The 22,874-nt window shown below is 38.3% G+C and overlaps 2 protein-coding genes across 2 annotated transcripts; one reads left to right on the top strand and one right to left on the bottom strand.

Annotated features, from left to right (window-relative positions):
* Positions 1–328: 328 nt before the first annotated feature.
* On the bottom strand, positions 329–1,276 carry Or52ae7b (olfactory receptor family 52 subfamily AE member 7B). Its single transcript, NM_001000143.1, is given in 1 exon segment — positions 329–1,276. A coding segment is annotated over 1 exon segment (948 nt).
* A 10,512-nt stretch (positions 1,277–11,788) lies between these two features.
* On the top strand, positions 11,789–15,684 carry Or52d13 (olfactory receptor family 52 subfamily D member 13). The gene is made up of 2 exons (XM_087603804.1): positions 11,789–11,807; positions 14,693–15,684. The coding sequence occupies exons 1-2, from the start codon at positions 11,789–11,791 to the stop codon at positions 15,682–15,684; spliced, it is 1,011 nt and encodes a 336-aa protein (XP_087459930.1).
* The last annotated feature ends 7,190 nt before the right edge of the window (positions 15,685–22,874 follow it).

The following is a 22,874-nucleotide window of genomic DNA, read 5'->3' as shown; positions in this document are numbered from 1 at the left end:
TGCATTTATTATCTCAGAAGTCTGTCACTAAATATGTACTGTACATGAGAAATAGGCAGAAAGATATGTCATGATGGGAAAAACGTGCATATTCTGAACAAATTTGTGAAAGGTAAAGATACTGAAGGAAGTAATAGATTAGACATTGCTCATGTAAAATCAAAGGCAGAGAATCAACAAACAAACATTACAACACACCATAAATATGTTCTATAAAAAATAATGTGAAAGAGAAATAGCATCATAAAATAGCAGTGAAGCAAGGGTTAGTGAATATCCCATTATTTTATGAGCTGTATTCTTCCATCACAAATGTTATCTAAATGGTTTACCCTTCAGTAATTTTCAAGTGTGAGAAGAGACTCAGCACTCGGTCCCGAATCTGTTTTGTCTTGACACCATACACCAAGGGATTGACCGTGGGGGGCACTAGAAGGTACAGGCTCGCCAAGATGATATGGACACTTGGAGACACATTCTTGCCAAAGCGATGCGTTAGGAAACTAAACAGGGCAGGTGTATAGAAGGCAAGAATAGTGCAGATATGTGCAGCACAGGTGCCCAGGGCCTTAGAGCGGGCATTCTGGGAAGACAGCCGGAACACTGCTTGGAGAATTTTTATGTAAGATGTGGCTATGAGCCATATGTCCAATATTGTTACTGCAAAGGCCGCTGAGATTCCATATGCTCTGTTAATGAGAGTGTTAGCACTGGCTAACTTCACCACAGCCATATGCTCACAGTAGGCATGAGGGATTATATAACTTGTGTAGTAGGGCAGCCTCTTAATGAGTAGAGGACATGGCAAAACCATGAACACAGCTCGGCTCAAGCCAATTACACCCAGTTTAATAACCATGGTTGTTGTGAGGATGGTTGAGTAGTGCAGTGGGATGCAAATGGCCACGAAGCGATCAAAGGCCATGGCCACCAGGATGGCTGACTCAAAGATGCAAAGCATGTGGATAAAATACATTTGTGTTAGACAGATATCAAACTCAATCCAGTGTTCATTAAACCAGAATATATCAAGCATTTTCAAGGATGTGGAACAAGTAAGAAAAATGTCATTCATTCCCAGCATGCAAAGGAAGAAATACATAGGCTGGTGGAGGCTTGGTTCTACTTTGATAGTAGCAATGACTATACTATTCCCCAGTAGTGTCAGGACAAACAGGAGACAAACAGGGATGCTGATCAAGGAGTGAAATTTTTCCAAGCCAGGAATACCAACCAAGTAGAAAAATGAAATATAGTGTGTTGTATTATTTACCATGTTAAAACTAAGGATGTTACATGCATACTGTATATTAACTGGGGTAATCTCCCCAGCTGAGAGCTAGAATTGCAAAGTCTTTATTCAGTGTATTTATGTGTTGAATATAGAATTTTTAGCCTATGTCTCCAAAATGTCATCCTGTGTAGCATCACCAACCTTATCTGCAAAAGAAAAGATTACATATTTTATTTTAGGTTTTGATGGTGGTTTTATGAATTCAAGATCCAATTAAATCTTACAGTAAATTCTTCATGTTTATGTAGAATGTAAAGCTATTAAAAGAAGAGTATATTGCCTTTAACCAATGATTATTGAGGAACTGAAATAAAAGATGGGGATACAAATATAAGTCATACAAATGCTCCAGCAAATATTTTATCCTTTTAACATTTTGCTGTTATTCTTTGTTATCATAATTAAATAGTTCACCATTCAAATAAGATATAATAAGAATGAAGAACACCAAATTATATAAAATAATTTCTTTAATGTCCATCAACATTAATTTTATATATTTTATATTTTCATGGGGGAAATATAGAAAGTTTTAAATCTTCTTAACTTTATTTTGTATTTCAGCATTGGCAGCCCTTCATTTAATAAAATAGAAAAAGATTCTATATGCAGAGCTATTTGATTTTAAGACACTGAAATCTTAAATCAACACAAGAAAAGAGACCAAGGTAGGTTGGTGATATATGGAAAGTACTTGTCTACGAAATAGGAAGAGGGAGAGGACTTGCTTGAATGACTGGTGATGAGCTGCCATCATGGCAACAAATGCTGCCTCTTCTGTGTAATGGATAAACACAGGGCACATCTACATCACACAATTGAAACTCTCCTGTTTGAGGATTTTGCTGATATTTCTACCAATTTACTTATCAATAAGCTTCAGTTTCATTTTAGGAGCTTAAAACTTTAGTGTGGAAGGCTCAGTTTTAAGATTTAACATGACCATGACCATGGAAAGAGGTTACTTTAAAATTATGGCCTTATTACAACTTACTAAACATGATTAGCCTCTCAAAATGGCTTGTAATGATTGATAATCAAACATACAATTGATAATTTGGATATAACAGGGCATAATTTTAAACAGTTTTTAGGAAAGAGTCAAGCATTTCTTTGGTTGCAACACTAACCATCCAATCTTAAACAACAGAAGCCTTAAAATGTCCCTTCTCACCTGGATTCACTTATCTTTGACATTTAATAAACAGTTGCCATCTTTCCTTTTCTCTGCTTTGCTCCATTCCTATATACTTGTCAGTCTCACTCATCAGATTTGGAACAAAGAACGAAATTTACGGAAACCCAATAAATGGGCAATTGTTCTAATGCAGAGTAAAAGCTCTTAGCATGTTGCTTACTTTCACAAGCATAGCAGAGATTTATTTCTACCTTTTACCTACACACCCTGACCACACATACTTGGAAAGCTTATGCACAGTTATTACCCAAACTTCATTCTCCTCCATTGCTTTCTTGGAATGGTTTTTCCATTTGTGTTATATCTAACATAACTAGTAATTACCCCATTGTACAAAATAGCAATAATTATTCAAATGAACAATAATATTTTTGGAAATAATAACTTTATACCTATCAGATCACATTCTTCAAATACCTATTAGTTATCACTCAAATATATAATGTTGTTTCTTCAGTTTCAGTATTTATTTCTAACTTGCTTTTATCTTCTCTACATTGTATAACTGTCATATTATCTATGTTACAGTGAAGATGATGCAAACGTACCTTTTGTATCACATAACCTGCACTCTGTAAATCTAGTGGCTGTGGTTCCTTTTTAATGTTCTAGTCCAGGGATCAGCAGATGCCTCTGATTCACAGAGAAGATATCCCTTGAGATACCCAGCGTCCCAGGGAAGAGGATTAGAGCTGCATGAAACACAGAGCAGTGCAAAGTCCCTCTTGCCTGGCCATGTTTACTAATCCTGAACATTCCACAAATCTTTCAATTAAGTTGGGATAATCTTCATTATCCAATCCTCAATTCCAAGGTCATTGATATTTCTCCCAAGATGCTTTATCTGTGTAAACTTTTGGGACATTGCACTATTTCAAGATAAACATATTTTCTTAAAAAATTTCACCATTAATTTTTTTAAAAGGATAGTCCTAGAAATCTATGTGAAATTATCTAGGCATAGAAACATAAATCTTTAAGTATTCACTCATATTAGGCACATAGAAAAGCTGAACTCATGGATGAATATAGAGTATTTGTTACTCCTTCATAGGAAGAGTAGGAGGAAAAATATTGTTAGGAGAAGTTTTGTCAACTGTTGTATTGAATCCACCTAGAGGAAACACATCCTCTTGCACAATTGCCAAGTGAGGTGAATAAAGTTAAAATACTGTATTATATATTTCAACATAATTGGAAGATAGCATCTTCTGTGTTTTCACCACACAAAATATATATCTAGGCAAAATGAATATCATCTTACTGTGCTTATTTTATCGTGATTATGTATGTTTTTGTGTTTCTTGAAACAATACAAAATATACCCATTAAGCTTGTATGGTAGTTATGTGTCAATAAAAATAAGGCTATATTTTAAGAAACTAGTTCTGTGAGTGGTGGCAGCACACATGTTTAATTCCCAGCAATGTGTAGTAGAGAAAGGTAGATCTCTGAGTTTGAGGCCAGCCTGGAATACAGGGTGAATTTCAGGACAGCCAGAGCTACACAGAGCAACCTTTTCTCAGAAATAAATAAATAAACAAACAAACAAATATTCAATTGTCTCATTGAAATTTGCTAGCTATTTTCAAATGAAGTAGTCAAGGTTTTGTTTTTTTCAATGTAACTTATTCTTTTTTTTCTTTATTAACTTGAGTATTTCTTATTTACATTTTGGTTGTTAATCGATTTCCCGGTTTCCGAGCCAACATCCCCCTAGCCCCTGCCCCTCCCCTTCTATATGGGTGTTCCCCTCTCCATCCTCTCCCCATTACTGCCCTCCCCCCAACAATCCTGTTCACTGGGGGTTCAGTCTCAGCAGGACGAAGGGCTTCCCCTTCCACTGGTGCTCTTCCTAGGCTATTCATTGCTACCTATGAGGTTGGAGCCCAGGGTCAGTCCATGTATAGTCTTTGGGTAGTGGCTTAGTCCCTGAAAATTCTAGTTGGTTGGCATTGTTGTTCATATGGGGTCTCGAGCCCCTTCAAACTCTTCCAGTCCTTTCTCTGATTCCTTCAACGGGGGTCCCGGTCTCAGTTCAGTGGTTTGCTGCTGGCATTTGCCTCTGTATTTGCTGTATTCTGGCTGTGTCTCTCAGGAGAGATCTACATCCGGTTCCTGTCGGCCTGCACTTCTTTGCTTCATCCATCTTGCCTAATTGAGTGGCTGTACATGTATGGGCCACATGTGGGGCAAACTCCGAATGGGTGTTCCTTCTGCCTCTGTCTTAATCTTTGCCTCCCTATTCCCTGCCAAGGGTATTCTTGTTCCCCTTTAAAAGGAGGAGTGAAGCATTCACATTTTGATCATCCGTCTTGAGTTTCATGTATTCTGTCCATCTAGGGTAATTCAAGGATTTGGGCTAATAGCCACTTATCAATGAGTACATAACCATGTGTGTTTTTCTGTGATTGGGTTACCTCACTCAGGATGATATTTGCCAGTTCCCTCCATTTGCCTATTAATTTCATAAAGTCATTGTTTTTGATAGCTGAGTGATATTCCACTGTGTAGATGTACCACATTTTCTGTATCCATTCCTCTGTTGAAGGGCATCTGGGTTCTTTCCAGCTTCTGGCTATTATAAATAAGGCTGCTATGAACATAGTGGAGCACGTGTCTTTGTTATATGTTGGGGCATCTTTTGGGTATATGCCCAAGAGAGGTATAGCTGGATCCTCAGGTAGTTCAATGTCCAATTTTCTGTGGAACCTCCAGACAGATTTCCAGAATGGTTGTACCAGTCTGCAATCCCACCAACAATGGAGGAGTGTTCCTCTTTCTCCACATCCTAGCCAGCATTTGCTGTCACCTGAGTTTTTGATCTTTGCCATTCTTACTGGTGTGAGGTGAAATCTCAGGGTTGTTTTGATTTGCATTTCCCTTATGACTAAAGATGTTGAACATTTCTTTAGGTGTTTCTCAGCCATTCGGCATTCCTCACCTGTGAATTCTTTGTTTAGCTCTGAACCCCATTTTTTAATACGGTTATTTGTTTCCCTGCGGTCTAACTTCTTGAGTTCTTTGTATATTTTGGATATAAGGCCTCTATCTGTTGTAGGATTGGTAAAGATCTTTTCCCAATCTGTTGGTTGCCGATTTGTCCTAATCACGGTGTCCTTTGCCTTACAGAAGCTTTGCAGTTTTATGAGATCCCATTTGTCGATTCTTGATCTTAGAGCATAAGCCATTGGTGTTTTGTTCAGGAAATTTTTTCCAGTGCCCATGTGTTCCAGATGCTTCCCTAGTTTTTCTTCTATTAGTTTGAGTGTGTCTGGTTTGATGTGGAGGTCCTTGATCCACTTGGACTTAAGCTTTGTACAGGGTGATAAGCATGGATTGATCTGCATTCTTCTACATGTTGCCCTCCAGTTGAACCAGCACCATTTGCTGAAAATGCTATCTTTTTTCCATTGGATGGTTTTGGCTCCTTTGTCAAAAATCAAGTGACCATAGGTGTGTGGGTTCATTTCTGGGTCTTCAATTCTATTCCATTGGTCTATCTGTCTGTCTCTGTACCAATACCATGCAGTTTTTATCACTATTGCTCTGTAATACTGCTTGAGTTCAGGGATAGTGATTCCCCCTGAAGTCCTTTTATTGTTGAGGATAGTTTTAGCTATCCTGGGTTGTTGTTATTCCAGATGAATTTGCAAATTGTTCTGTCTAACTCTTTGAAGAATTGGATTGGTATTTTGATGGGGATTGCATTGAATCTGTAGATCGCTTTTGGTAAAATGGCCATTTTTACTATATTAATCCTGCCAATCCAAGCGCATGGGAGATCTTTCCATCTTCTGAGGTCTTCTTCGATTTCTTTCCTCAGTGTCTTGAAGTTCTTATTGTACAGATCTTTTACTTGCTTGGTTAAAGTCACACCGAGGTACTTTATATTATTTGGGTCTATTATGAAGGGTGTCGTTTCCCTAATTTCTTTCTCGGCTTGTTTCTCTTTTGTATAGAGGAAGGCAACTGATTTATTTGAGTTAATTTTATACCCAGCCACTTTGCTGAAGTTGTTTATCAGCTTTAGTAGTTCTCTGGTGGAACTTTTGGGATCACTTAAATATACTATCATGTCATCTGCAAATAGTGATATTTTGACCTCTTCTTTTCCGATCTGTATCTAATTGACCTCCTTTTGTTGTCTGATTGCTCTGGCTAGAACTTCAAGAACTATATTGAATAAGTAGGGAGAGAGTGGGCAGCCTTGTCTAGTCCCTGATTTTAGTAGGATTGCTTCAAGTTTCTCTCCATTTAGTTTAATGTTAGCAACTGGTTTGCTGTATATGGCTTTTACTATGTTTAGGTATGGGCCTTGAATTCCTATTCTTTCCAGGACTTTTATCATGAAGGGGTGTTGAATTTTGTCAAATGCTTTCTCAGCATCTAATGAAATGGTCATGTGGTTCTGTTCTTCAAGTTTGTTTATATAATGGATCACATTGATGGTTTTCCGTATATTAAACCATCCCTGCATGCCTGGGATGAAGCCTACTTGATCATGGTGGATGATTGTTTTGACGTGCTCTTGGATTTGGTTTGCCAGAATTTTGTTGAGTATTTTTGCGTCGATATTCATAAGGGAAATTGGTCTGAAGTTCTCTTTCTTTGTTGTGTCTTTGTGTGGTTTAGGTATAAGAGTAATTGTGGCTTCGTAGAAAGAATTCGGTAGTGCTCCATCTGTTTCAATTTTGTGGAATAGTTTGGATAATATTGGTATGAGGTCTTCTATGAAGGTTTGATAGAATGCTGCACTAAACCCGTCTGGACCTGGGCTCTTTTTGGTTGGAAGACCTTTAATGACTGCTTCTATTTCCTTAGGATTTATGGGGTTGTTTAACTGGTTTATCTGTTCCTGATTTAACTTCGATACCTGGTATCTGTCTAGGAAATTGTCCATTTCCTGCAGATTTTCAAGTTTTGTTGAATATAGGTTTTTATAGTAAGATCTGATGATTTTTTGAATTTCCTCTGAATCTGTAGTTATGTCTCCCTTTTCATTTCTGATTTTGTTAATTTGGACGCACTCTCTGTGTCCTCCCGTTAGTCTGGCTAAGGGTTTATCTATCTTGTTGATTTTCTCAAAGAACCAACTTTTGGTTCTGTTGATTCTTTCTATGGTCCTTTTTGTTTCTACTTGGTTGATTTCAGCTCTGAGTTTGATTATTTCCTGCCTTCTACTCCTCCTGGGTGTATTTGCTTCTTTTTGTTCTAGAGCTTTTAGGTGTGCTGTCAAGCTGCTGACATATGCTCTTTCTTGTTTCTTTCTGCAGGCACTCAGCGCTATGAGTTTTCCTCTTAGCACAGCTTTCATTGTGTCCCATAAGTTTGGGTATGTTGTACCTTCATTTTCATTAAATTCTAAAAAGTTTTTAATTTCTTTCTTTATTTCTTCCTTGACCAGGTTATCATTGAGTAGAGCATTGTTCAATTTCCACGTATATGTGGGCATTCTTCCCTTATTGTTATTGAAGACCAGTTTTAGGCCGTGGTGGTCCGATAGCACGCATGGGATTATTTCTATCTTTCTGTACCTGTTGAGGCCCGTTTTTTGACCAATTATATGGTCAATTTTGGAGAAAGTACCATGAGGAGCTGAGAAGAAGGTATATCCTTTTGCTTTAGGATAGAATGTTCTATAAATATCTGTTAAGTCCATTTGGCTCATGACTTCTCTTAGTCTGTCGACATCACTGTTTAATTTCTGTTTCCATGATCTGTCCATTGATGAGAGTGGGGTGTTGAAATCTCCCACTATTATTGTGTGAGGTGCAATGTGTGTTTCGAGCTTTAGTAAGGTTTCTTTTACGTATGTAGGTGCCATTGTATTTGGGGCATAGATATTTAGGATTGAGAGTTCATCTTGGTGGATTTTTACTTTGATGAATATGAAGTGTCCTTCCTTATCTTTTTTGATGACTTTTAGTTGGAAATTGATTTTATTTGATATTAGAATGGCTACTCCAGCTTGCTTCTTCTGACCATTTGCTTGGAAAGTTGTTTTCCAGCCTTCACTCTGAGGTAGTGTCTGTCTTTGTCTCTGCGGTGTGTTTCCTGTAGGCAGCAGAATGCAGGGTCCTCGTTGCGTATCCAGTTTGTTAATCTATGTCTTTTTATTGGGGAGTTGAGGCCATTGATATTGAGAGATATTAAGGAATAGTGATTATTGCTTCCCGTTATATTCATATTTGGATGTGAGGTTATGTTTGTGTGCTTTCATTCTCTTTGTTTTGTTGCCAAGACGATTAGTTTCTTGCTTCTTCTAGGGTATAGCTTGCCTCCTTATGTTGGGCTTTACCATTTATTATCCTTTGTAATGCTGGATTTGTAGAAAGATATTGTGTAAATTTGGTTTTGTCATGGAATATCTTGGTTTCTCCATCTATGTTAATTGAGAGTTTTGCAGGATACAGTAACCTGGGCTGGCATTTGTGTTCTCTTAGGGTCTGTAGGACATCTGTCCAGGATCTTCTGGCTTTCAAAGTCTCTGGTGAAAAGTCTGGTGTGATTCTGATAGGTCTGCTTTTATCTGTTACTTGACCTTATTCCCTTACTGCTTTTAATATTCTTTCTTTATTTTGTGCGTTTGGTGTTTTGACAATTATGTGACGGGAGGTGTTTCTTTTCTGGTCCAATCTATTTGGAGTTCTGTAGGCTTCTTGTATGCCTATGGGTATCTCTTTTTTTAGGTTAGGGAAGTTTTCTTCTATGATTTTGTTGAAGATATTTACTGGTCCTTTGAGCTGGGAGTCTTCACTCTCTTCTTTACCTATTATCCTTAGGTTTGATCTTCTCATTGAGTCCTGGATTTCCTGTATGTTTTGGATCAGTAAGTTTTTCCGCTTTACATTATCTTTGACAGTTGAGTCGATGATTTCTATGGAATCTTCTGCTCCTGGTATTCTCTCTTCTATCTCTTGTATTCTGTTGGTAAAGCTTGTACCTACAGCTCCTTGTCTCTTCTTTTGGTTTTCTATATCCAGGGTTGTTTCCATGTGTTCTTTCTTGATTGCTTCTATTTCCATTTTTAATTCCTTCAACTGTTTGATTGTGTTTTCCTGGAATTCTTTCAGGGATTTTTGTGTCTCCTCTCTATGGGCTTCTACTTGTTTATTTATGTTTTCCTGGAATTCTTTCAGGGATTTTTGTGTCTCCTCTCTATGGGCTTCTACTTGTTTATTTATGTTTTCCTGGAATTCTTTCAGGGATTTTTGTGTCTCCTCTCTATGGGCTTCTACTTGTTTATTTATGTTTTCCTGGAATTCTTTCAGGCATTTTTTGCGATTCCTCTCTGTAGGCTTCTACTTGTTCTCTAAGGGAGTTCTTCACGTCTTTCTTGAAGTCCTCCAGCATCATGATCAAAAATGATTTTGAAACTAGATCTTGCTTTTCTGGTGTGTTTGGATATTCCATGTTTGTTTTGATGGGAGAATTGGGCTCCGATGGTGCCATGTAGTCTTGGTTTCTGTTGCTTGGGTTCCTGCGCTTGTCTCGCCATCAGATTATCTCTAGTATTTCTTTGTTCTGCTATTTCTGGCAGTGGCTAGACTGTCCTATAAGCCTGTGTGTCAGGAGTGCTGTACACCTGTTTTCCTCTCTTTCAGTCAGTTATGGGGACAGAGTGTTCTGCTTTCGGGCGTGTAGTTTTTCCTCTCTACAGGTCTTCAGCTGTTCCTGTGGGCCTGTGTCTTGAGTTCACCAGGCAGCTTTCTTGCAGCAGAAAAGTTGGTCTTACCTGTGGTCCCGAGGCTCAAGTTCGCTAGTGGGGTGCTGCCCACGGGCTCTCTGCTGTGGCAACAACCAGGAAGACCTGTGCCGCCCCTTCCGGGAGCTTCAGTGCACCAGGGTTCCAGATGGTCTTTGGCTTTTTCCTCTGGCGTCAGAGATGTGTGTGCAGAGAGCAGTCTCTTCTGGTTTCCCAGGGTTGTCTGCCTCTCTGAAGGTTTAGCTCTCCCTCCCACGGGATTTGGGTGCAGAGAACTGTTTATCCGGTCTGTTTCCTTCAGGTTCATGCGGTGTCTCAGGCAGGGGTCCTGCCGCTCCTGGGCCCTCCCCCACGGGAGCCCAGAGGCCTTATACAGTTTCCTCTTGGGCCAGGGATGTGGGCAGGGGTGAGCAGTGTTGGTGGTCTCTTCCGCTCTGCAGCCTCATGAGTGCCCACCTGACCAGGCGGTGAGGTCTCTCTCTCTCACGGGGTCTGGGAGCAGAGAACTGCTGTGGGCCGGGATTTGCGGGTGTGGGACTTCCGGTAAACACAAAACGTGCCCGGTCCTAGAGGAATTCTGCTTCCGTGTGTCCCAAGCTCACCAGGCAGCTTTCTTGCAGCAGAAAAGTTGGTCTTACCTGTGGTCCCGAGGCTCAAGTTCGCTAGTGGGGTGCTGCCCACGGGCTCTCTGCAGCGGCAGCACCGGGAAGCGAGCCCATGTTTCTAAAGAACAGAATCACATGGAGACAGTTAACACACCTAAATATCGTCTTACAAATTCTCAGAAGTTCCCCCCCTTCTCGTGCTCATCACTATATATGAATATTTTTGTTTACTTTTTTACATTTGCACAGTCATTCAACTGTTCAATAGAGTATAATCTATTACTATTTGTTTATTTAGTGGTTTGCTAAGACAGAATCTCACATTCTAGCACTGATGGCCTAAAACTCATTCTATAGAACATCACTGCCTCAAATCCATAGAGATCCACCTGCCTCAGAATCCCAAGTTGTGAGGGGAAATCACCTTTGACAACATACCTAGTCCTCTAATAATTTTCAACCTATACTATAGTGTGAGTTTTTCAAATACTATACTGTGCATCCCTCATCACCACACACAAAAATTGCACTAAGAAGCATTTGGCATTTTATTGAAAATTAGATAGAAGTAGCTACAAAAGTTTTGTTTTGTTGCAGAAGGCACTCATGTTTCATAGCAGATGTAGCATAGGAAACGTATATATTTACACTAGTCTGTGATTATTGAATGTTGGACTTAGAACAGCTTGCACATATATTGCAAAAATATTTTTATTTGGGTTAAAATAATCAGAGACAATTCAAAATATGAAATTATCACTTCATAGGTACAAAAGACATGATCAAGTAAGATAACCAAATTCTAACTGTGGTCTCAGCTATGGAAATACTTAACAAAAATAATTCTCAAATGACCTCTCTGTCCAGGTAGATAGTATTCCCTTGGTTGATGTTAATACAATCAGTGTGAAATTCAGAGAGGTATATGTACAGCTTGCCTCTGTGCTACTACCAGTGGGGCATGGCTATTTCACACAAGCTTTATGGATATCACAATAAAAGGTAATTAACACGGTTTACAAACCTTTCCTTTAATGTTTTATTGACTGAAAAAAGCTATGAATTCACAAGGTAAATTATAATTCTTCAATGATTAAAATTGCAGATTCTGGAAACTGACATTTCTGCACTTGAATACTAGATTTGTATATTATTAGATGGCTGGTAGTCTGCCTATATAAAGTTGACATAATGAATTAAGTAGAATAGTGGGTAACCTTATATTTCACTGCATGAAAAGATTATTTTAACTTTAAAAAAGATTTATTAGTAAGCATTCATAAAGGTTTCCAAATATTGTCATTTTAATACTTTAATGACAGTTACTAGTGTGTTATATGCTTTGTCTTCTATTTAAATATCTGATATTTTCTGTGTGTTTGTAATAAAACAAAGCTAAAGAGTGCAAATTTTCTACCTCATGTGTTTGAGGAAACAGTGGCCTTAACTTTATTTTAAACAATGATTATCCTGCTTCTATTGAAAAGAATTATCTATTTCATGTTTGTGTCCCTGAAGTAAAAAAATATTCCTTATTACACTAAGGCAGAAAGAAAAAGTGGAGGTATAGAGAAGAGAGTGAAAGGGAACAAAAAAGCAAAAGAGAGACAAAGGGACAGTCAAGCCCCTATTCACACAAAACTTACACATACACACAGAGTTGATAGATGGGAGAAACAGTGTTCCAGACACCATCCTTTATTTTTTTTCTTCCATAGCTTGTATAACCCAGCAAAATCTTTCAAGATGCATAAAATTACAGTAGATTACATTTTAGCTTTCTTCTAATAAATAACTATGAAGAAATAATGTGTACCCCAATACCTCTACAAGAATTAACATTGTGTAGTACAGGTAAAGGAAACAAATGATTCCCAAAAACTAATGTACATTTGTCACCAAGCAACTTGTTACAGATTAACAAAATGTAGGCAATCAAAGTAGTTTTCTAAGCTAGTACTTCTTACTGGCAGACAATTACTGCAGTTACAAAGAAAGAAGTAGTCATTTCATTATTTATCTTTAAAAGGAATCTTCTAAGAATCTTAAAAGAATCATAAATCTAAACTTTTATATAAGAGTCAGTCATTTCTATCCTAAATCATTAAAATGCATATCTACTCATCAGCAATTCTTAACAAATCATCTCAAGAAGCTGAGGGGAAAATGGATATAAGAAATCAATCTTCACCAGTATGGCCTCAGTGATAGTCACGTCAGCCAGTGTTGCCATTGTTCTTGTTCCCTGACTATAAATTGTTCCTAGCTTAACTAATAAGAGTGTGCCTTTCTGAACTTCAGATTGTTTCGTAAGATTTTTTACCTAAGAGCCAGTGGTAAAAACATCTCAACTTAGCTTCACTAACAATTTTATTTTTCCAAGTACTTTCTAAGGGTGTGGTCATTGTTGACAATCTATGTTTCTAAGTTCTTCTCTAGGTTAGTGATTGAATTATTAATCTGTTTCATCAACAATGCCTGAAAGAGATTATAGTGTCAGAAATACTGCCCAGTGAGAGACTGGAAACCCCCTTAGAGTTCTCTTATAATTCTTAGATTAAGACAGATGTAAAGGGGGCAGTCAGAGCAGAACGCCACAACAGCATGGAGGAAACAATTGTTGGGGGCATGCCACACAGAGGCTCACCCATAAGGCTCTGGTAACCGATGGGCTGCTTTGTCATTCCCCCTTCATGGCCCTTGGCATCATTACAATTTTTGATAATATTATAAAAACAAGACCCATGGCTATAAAGATCTTGGTATACTCTCATCTTTTTCTCTTGCTAGATCTGAAGGAAAATAGACCTTTTTCTGCTCCATGGAGAGCCCCACCAGCGTTAGGTAATAGGTAGTGATGAGTCTTGATTCTCTGCTGTGGTTTTCTTTCTCCACATGAAAATCTACAATGGGCTAAATTTCTATCTGTTTCTGTGTCCTGATTCTTGAGAAGGAGTATTAATTTGAGTATGAATAATTTAGCTTTTGCAATGAACATTAAATTTTATGTTTGCTTAGTTATTGTCTTCGAGAGTTTGAAGGAGAGACAAGTGAATTAAGTTATTTCTTTCAATAGTAAAAATTAGGACAACAATAAAAATTTCCAAACGTTCAAATAGAAAATAAGAATTTCTCTCTTGGGACCCATGAGATGGCTCACCAAAGAAAATTGCTTAATGCTAAGACTGAGAGTGTGATATCAATTCCAAGGACCTACATGGGGCCCTGAAAGTTGTTTTGTGACCTTTGCATGCCTTTGTATACCAAGGCATACCATGCATGCATGCCATCCCTCATACATGCATATATACACATACATACATATACACATGTACACACATGCACACACATGCATACATGCACACACATACACACATGTATAAAGGGAAAGAGAAAGGGAGGGAAGCAAGGAGGGAGAAAGAAAAACAGAGAATACAATTTATTTTAAAAGGAATTAGAATCTTAAAGAATTCTCAAGCGATCGCTGCCAGTTATATACCAGGTGATGATTTGATAAATGTAATGTTCTTTCTAACCTTTACTTAGAAGGAGAAAGGAAAATGATCATGCCTTTTGTAGTTATTATTTAGCAGATCTAGACATTTAACATAAAACTTGAAACCAAATAAAATTATTTGGTTATATCAAATGGCATCAATCACATACAATGAGAAGTTCTGCTCTTTCTGATCCCTATATTTTCAAAGAAAATTGTTCTGCAAGAAGGATTTTCAGAAGAGCATTCTATATACTAGCTCATTTATAATGATCTTATTTATGAGTTTTACTCCTTTCTCTTCATCACACCAAAAATAATAGCATTAAAGCAGTTTACTCTGGATCTTTTGTTCTTGTGTAATAAACTCTTCTACACCTCTCTTTTATAGAACTCAACACTACACCTACTCAGCTCACTTTCTTTCTACTTACTGGTGTGCCAGGATTAGAAGATACTCAGATTTGGATCTCCATCCCTTTCAGCTTCATGTACTTCTTGGCAGTGTTAGGCAATGTTCTGGTCATGGCAGTGGTGGTCTGTGACCGGAGCCTCCATGAACCTATGTATCTCTTCCTGGCCATGTTGGCACTCAATGATGTCCTCCTCTGTACTGTCACGGTACCCCAAATGCTGCTCATTTTCTGGCAGGGCCCCTTGGCAGCCACCTTTCCCGCCTGCCTCACACAGATGTTTTTTGTCCATGCTCTGTTCCTCTCTGAATCTGCTGTCTTACTGGCCATGGCTTTTGATCGGTATGTGGCTATCTGCACTCCACTGCATTATACATCCCTTCTTACCGGCTCTCTCATTGGCAAGGTTGGGCTGGCTCTGATAGCGCGGAGTGTGGCTGTTGTTACTCCGGGTGTTCTCCTTATTCTCCGCTTGGACTTTTGCCGAAGCAACATCATCCATCACACATACTGTGAGAACATGGGCATTGCCAAGTTGGCTTGCAACACCTTTACCTTAAATAGCGTTTATGGTCTCTCAGCTGCTCTACTCACGACAGGGCTGGACTTCGTCTTCATCTCCTTGTCGTACTGGCTAATCTTGAAAACAGTCCTACAACTGCCATCAAAGGAAGCACGAGCAAAAGCCTTTGGCACCTGCGGAGCTCATATTTGTGTCATTTTAATATTCTACACATTGGCCTTTTTCTCTTTCTTTACCCATCGCTTTGGACACCATGTGCCCAGGCACACTCTCATCCTCCTGGCAAATCTATATCTACTGTTACCCCCAACCATGAACCCCATTGTTTATGGAATAAAGACCAAAGAGATAAGGATGCGAGTAGTAGGACCCTGTTCTCGAACATTATTCAAGTCTAATGAAATAGCAAAGAACAGGGAATCCAAGATAAAAATGAGGCTTAAATAAAAATCCAAAACATTCTGCTCAGATCTAGCCCTGGAACACCTAACATTCAATAAAAACACTAAATAGAATTCAAAAGAGAAAGAATATGAATTGGGTGTGTAGAGCAGTTCAGAGGATCTTGGAGGAATTGGTATGGGGGAAATGTAATAAAAAATATATTGTATGAAAAATTAAAAGAATACATATTTTAATATATATTATTTAACATGTATTTCCAAATATATTATTTCCAAAGTTTATTATTGTGATTTAAATAGGAAGATAACAGGAAATATAAGTGCAGTTGAGGAACATATCAACATACTACAATGATCACGGGGAAATCCGCATACTAAAGTAAGTTAAATGGTTTTATAAGTACCACTTCTATGTCAGTTATCCATAAAGAGAATAAAATAATAACTTTGTCAAGTCAGAAATTACTAATTACCCTAACTTCAGGAACAACAGAAATGAATAAATTCATAAATGTTCACCATATAAACAATTCAATTAATCAAATAATAAATGTCAATGATCATATATAATAAACTCCCTAGTATACACGTTATGTATAAAGCCTATGCATAAAATGCATTGCTTTATGGCTTTAACTTCTAATGTTTTAATTTAAACAGTTATGTGACTCTTTTATTTCCTCCCTCCCCACCTTACCTTCCTCACACTCCTCCTTTTCCCCATTTTAAATTGATAGATTTTCAACCTTTAATTATGTTTGCTACATACCTATTTATACATGTATGTGTATGCACAAATGTATGTAAGTAGAACCTACTAAGTTGTGTTTGTTTGTCTGTTTGTTTGTTTGCGTGTTTATATATATTTTTTTTTATATTTTTAAGGCTGACCACTCTGCATTGCACAGTTTATAAGGAAGCTCATCCTTAGGAGACTAACTCTCCTCCAGAAGTCAATGGTAATTTGCTCATCATTTAAAGCTTCCCCCTTGTATTTCCAGAAAATATCTAGTTCTTTCAGACTTAAATCATTCCCGTGCTAAAGCTGCTTTAGTTTTACATTCTAGAATTTTACTATGCTTCAATTAAAAATATCACAAACATGCTGCTTTGTGAAAAATCTGAGTAATACAATGATGTCTGAAAATAAGCTGAATACATGGCTAAGATTCAGGAAGGAGAGAGGCCAGGTTGGTATACACTCCTGTACAACAATGCTATACAGGATAGCAATGATAAAGAAGGTAGCATCAGTCTAAGGGACTGTGACTCTGATACAATAGAAGCGACTGCATGAAATTGGGTCAAACCGACATGTTAGGTCAATTCATAATACTTCACAGTACAATATTCAGGTTTGAAAAGAGAGTGTGAGGGCTGCTCTCAATGAGAAGAGTCATGAAAAGCAGACAGTAACGTTCAGTGGACTTAAAGGGCTATGTAGCTTATTTTTAGTATTTTTTCACAAATATTGGATACTTTATGCATTTACATTTCAAATGACATCTCCTTTCCCCCTCCCCCCATTCCCCTACCTCCTCCCGCTGCTTCTGTGAAGATGTTCCCACTCCCACCCACCCACCCACTCCCACCTCAGTGCCCTGGCATTTCCCTACACTATGAAAACAAGCTTTCAGAGGAACAAAAAATTCTCCTTCAATTGATGCCAAACAATGCCATCCTCTGTTACATACGGGGCTAGAGACATAGGTCCCTCCATGTGTACTGATTAGTTGGTATTTTAGTCCCTGGTAGCTGTGGAGGGTCGGTTTGGTTGATATTGTCGATCTTCCTATGGGATTGCAAACCCCTTGACCTCCTTCAGTCTTTTCTCTAACTCCTCCATTGGAGTCCCCATGCCCAGTTGGATGGATAGCTGCAAGCATCTTAATCTGTATCAGTAAGACTCGGAGAGAGTCTCTCAGGAGACATCCACATCAGACTTCTGTCAGCAAGGACTACTTGGCATCAGCAATAATACCTGGATTTGGTGACTCATATGGAATGGATCCCCAGATGGGGCAATCTCTGGATGGCCTTTCCTTCAGTCTCTGCTTTACTGTTTGCCCCTGTATTTCCTCCTGTGAGTATTTTGTTCTCTCTTCTAAGATGGACTGAAGCATCCATATTTTTGTATTCCTTCTTCTTGAGCTTCATATGACCTGTGAATTTTTTCTTATATATTCCAAAATTTTGGCTAGTATCCATTTATCAGTGAGTGCATGCCATGTGGGTTCTTTTGTGACTGGGTTACCTCACCCAGAATGATATTTTCTAGTTCCATCCTTTTGCCTAAGAAATACATAGTACTCCATTGTGCAGGGAAATGCAAATCAAAACAACCCTGAGATTCATTTGCCCAAGACTTCATGTAGTCATTGTTTTTAATAGTTAAGTAGTACTCCATTGTGTAAAAGAACTACATATTGTGAATCCATTCCTCTATTGAAGGACATCTCGGTTCTTACCAGATTCTGGCTATTATAAATAAGGCTGCTATGGACATAGTGGGGCATATATCTTTGTTATATGTTGGAGCATCTTTTGGGTATATGCACAGGAGTCATATAACTGGGTCCTCAAATACTATGTCCAATTTTCTGAGGAACAGATTTCCAGAGTGGTTGTACCAGCTTGTAATCCCACCAACAATGGAGGATTGTTCCTATTTCTGCACATCCTCTCCAGAATCTTCTGTCACATGAGTTTTTGATCTTAGCCATTCTGACTGGTGTGAGGTAGAATCTCAGGGTTTTTTTTTATTTGCATTTCCCTGATCACTAAGGATGTTGAGTATTTCTTTAGATGCTTCTCAGTCATTCAGTATTCCTTAGTTCAGAACTATGTGTTTAGCTCTGTATTCCATTTTTTAAAGGATTATTTGGTTCTCTGCAGTCTAACTTCTTGAGTTCTTTATATATATTTAATATTAGCCTTCCACCAGTTATAGGATTGGTCAAGATATTTTGCAAATCTGTTGGTTGCCATTTTGTCTTATTGACAGTATCCTTTGCCACACAGAAGTTTTACAGTTTTATGAGGTTCCATTTGTAGAGTTTTGATCTTATAGCATAAGCCACTGTTGTTCTGCTAAGGGAATTTTTCCCTGTGCCTAAGTGTTTGAGTTTTTTTTTTTTCAAATTTCCTTTCATTAGTTTGAGTATATCTGGTTTTATGTGGAGGTCCTTGATCCACTTGGACTTGAGTTTTCTACAGGGTTATAAGAATGGATCAATTAACATTCTTCTACATGGTGACCTCTAATTTAACCAGCACCATTTATGGAAAATGCTATGTTTTTTCCATTGGATTGTTTTAGCTCCTTTGTCAAAGATCAAGTGACCATTTATGTATGTGTTATTTTCTGGTCATCAATTCTATTCCATTGATCTACCTGCCTGTCTCTGTACCAATACCATACAGTTTTTTTTTAATCACTATTGCTCTGCAATACAGTTCGAGGTTAGGGATGGCGATTCCCTCAGAATTCTTTCATTGTTGAGAATAGTTTTCACTTTCCTGGGTTTTTCATTTTACCAAATGAATTTTCAAGTTGCTCTTTCTAAGTCTGTGCAGAATTGAGTTGGAATTTTGATGGGGATTACATTGAATCTGTAGATTGATTTTGGCAAGATGGTCATTTTTACTATATTAATCCTACCTTCCATGAGCAAGAAATATTGTCCCATCTTCTGAGATCTTCGATTCTTTTCTTCAGAGATTTAAAGTTCTCATCATACAGACTTCCACTTGCTTGGTTAGAGTCACAGCAAGGTATTTTAATTATTTGTGACTATTGTGAAGGGTATTGTTTCCCTAATTCTTTCTCAGCCTGTTTATCCTTTGAGTAGAGATAGATTACTAATTTGTTTGAGTTAATTTTATATCAAACCACTCTGATGAAGTTGTTTGTCAGGTTTAGTTTTCTTGTGGACTTTTTGAGGTCATTTAAGAATATTGTATCATCTGCTAGTAGTGATATTTTGACTTTTTCATTTCCAATTTGTATCCCTTTGATTTCCTTTTGTTGTCTAATTACTCTGACTAGGACTTCAAGTACTATATTGAATTGGTAAGGAGATAGTGGGCACCTTTGTCTTCCCTGATTTTTTTTTTTTTTGAGATTGCTACAAATTTCTTTCCATTTAGTTTGATGTTGGCTACTGGTTTACTGTATATTATCCTTAGTATATTTAGGTATAGGTATTGAATTCTTAATCTTTCCAAGACTTTTAACATGAAAGGGCACTCTATTTTGTTAAATGCTTTATCAGCATCTAATGAGATGATCATGTCTTTTTTTTCCTTTGAGTTTGTTTATATAGTAGATTACATTGATGGATTTCCTTATATTGAAACATTCCTGCATCCCTTGGGATGATGCCTACTTGATCATGATGGATGATCATTTTAATGTATTCTTGAACTCAGTTTGCAAATATATTTGAGTATTTCTGCATCTATATTCATAAGGGAAATTGGTCCGAATTTTTCTTTGTTGAGTCTTGGTGTGGTTTAGGTATAAGTGCCATAGTGACTTCAGATAACAAATTGGGTCAGGTTCCCTCTGTTTCCATTTTGTGGAATAGTTTGAAGAGTGTTCATACTTGGTCTTCTCTGAATGTCTGATAGAATTCTGCACTAAACCCATCTTGTCCTTGGCTCTTTTTCTTTGGGATACTTTTAATGACTGCGTCTATTTCTTTAGGGATTATGGGACTATTTAGATGGTTTATCTGTTCCTGATTTAACTTTGGTACCTGGTATCTGTCTAGAAAATTTTCCATTTCACCAGATTTTCCAGTTTTGTTGAATATAGGCCTCTGTAGTAGGATCTGATAATTTTTCAAATTTCCTCAGTTTCTGTTGTTATCTCTCCCTTTTCCTTTCTGATTTTCTTAACTTGGATGCTGTCTCCATGCCCTCTGCTTAATTTGACTATGGGTTTATCTATCTTGTTGATTTTTCTCTTTTTTCTCCATCTTTATTAAATTGGGTATTTCTTATTTACATTTCAATTGTTATTCCCTGTGTTCTCCTGTATTTCTTTAGTGGAGTTATTTATGTCCTTCTTAAAGTCCTCTATCATCATCATGAGATGTGATTTTTTAATCCAAATTTTGCTTTACTGGTGTGTTGGGATATCCAGTACTTGCTGTTGTAGGAGTACTGTATTCTGTTAATGCCAAGTAGTCTTGGTTTCTGTTGCTAAGGTTCTTGTGCTTGCCTCTTACCATCTGGTTATCTTTGATGTTAGTTACTCTTGCTGTCTCTGATTGGAGCTAGTCCCTCCTGTGGGCCCTGGAGCCTATGGTCTTAGGAGTGAGAACACTCCTGGGAGACTAGCTTTCTCCTGGCCGACTTTGGGTCTGGAGAGATGTGGGACAGCCTTAGCTCTGAGCTTAGATGGAGACCGGAAGTGTCCCAGGCTGCTCAACAGTTCTTTGCCCTGTGTACTTCTGGAGGGTCCATCTTTGGACAGTCAGTAGAGCGAAAGAAATGTCTCACATGTGGGCTTAGGAGTGAGTGTGCTCCTGGAAGACCAGCTCTCTCCAGGCAAGCTTTGGGTCTGGAGGGTTGTGGAACAGCCTTAATTCTTGGTGCAGACAGAGACCAGAAGGGCTTTCTTAGTGTTTCTAAAGTCGTTATAGTTTTTTTTTTTTGAAATAGCAATTTTTTTTATTAACTTGAGTATTTCTTATATACATTTCGAGTGTTATTCCCTTTCCCGGTTTCCGGGCAAACATCCCCCTCCCCCCTCCCCTTCCTTATGGGTGTTCCCCTCCCAACCCTCCCCCCATTGCCGCCCTCCCCCCATAGACTAGTTCACTGGGGGTTCAGTCTTAGCAGGACCCAGGGCTTCCCCTTCCACTGGTGCTCTTACTAGGATATTCATTGCTACCTATGGGGTCAGAGTCCAGGGTCAGTCCATGTATAGTCTTTAGGTAGTGGCTTAGTCCCTGGAAGCTCTGGTTGCTTGGCATTGTTGTACTTTTGGGGTCTCGAGCCCCTTCAAGCTCTTCCAGTTCTTTCTCTGATTCCTTCAATAGGGGACCTATTCTCAGTTCAGTGGTTTGCTGCTGGCATTCGCCTCTATATTTGCTGTATTCTGGCTGTGTCTCTCAGGAGAGATCTACATCCGGCTCCTGTCGGTCTGCACTTCTTTGCTTCATCCATCCTGTCTAATTGGGTGGCTGTATATGTATGGGCCACATGTGGGGCAGGCTCTGAATGGGTGTTCCTTCAGTCTCTGTTTTAATCTTTGCCTCTCCCTTCCCTGCCAAGGGTATTCTTTTTCCTCATTTAAAGAAGGAGTGAAGCATTCACATTTTGATCATCCGTCTTGAGTTTCATTTGTTCTAGGCATCTAGGGTAGTTCAAGCATTTGGGCTAATAGCCACTTATCAATGAGTGCATACCATGTATGTCTTTCTGTGATTGGGTTAGCTCACTCAGGATGATATTTTCCAGTTCCAACCATTTGCCTACGAATTTCATAAACTCGTTGTTTTTGATAGCTGAGTAATATTCCATTGTGTAGATGTACCACATTTTCTGTATCCATTCCTCTGTTGAAGGGCATCTGGGTTCTTTCCAGCTTCTGGCTATTATAAATAAGGCTGCGATGAACATAGTGGAGCACGTGTCTCTTTTATATGTTGAGGCATCTTTTGGGTATATGCCCAAGAGAGGTATAGCTGGATCCTCAGGCAGTTCAATGTCCAATTTTCTGAGGAACCTCCAGACTGATTTCCAGAATGGTTTTACCAGTCTGCAATCCCACCAACAATGGAGGAGTGTTCCTCTTTCTCCACATCCTCGCCAGCATCTGCTGTCACCTGAGTTTTTGATCTTAGCCAATCGCACTGGTGTGAGGTGAAATCTCAGGGTTGTTTTGATTTGCATTTCCCTTATGACTAAAGATGTTGAACATTTCTTTAGGTGTTTCTCAGCCATTCGGCATTCCTCAGCTGTGAATTCTTTGTTTAGCTCTGAACCCCATTTTTTAATAGGGTTATAGTTTATTTTTGCTTATGATTTTTTGAACTGATTTTCTTCTGTGGCCAAGATTGGCCTCAGATTCACATTTCTCCTCTTTAAACTTCTGAGCACCAGGACCCATGTATATACCAATCATGTCTGATTTTTTCTTGTTCGCTTATATAAACACATGTTAATTTCTTAGTTTAGCTCCCAATAACCAAGTGTCATGATATTTTACATCCTATGCCT

The sequence above is a fragment of the Rattus norvegicus genome, chromosome 1 (assembly GCF_021556685.1).
Source record: "Rattus norvegicus strain SHRSP/BbbUtx chromosome 1, alternate assembly SHRSP_T2T, whole genome shotgun sequence".
Classification (NCBI taxonomy): domain Eukaryota; kingdom Metazoa; phylum Chordata; class Mammalia; order Rodentia; family Muridae; genus Rattus; species Rattus norvegicus.
This window is presented reverse-complemented; position numbering and strand designations above follow the sequence as displayed.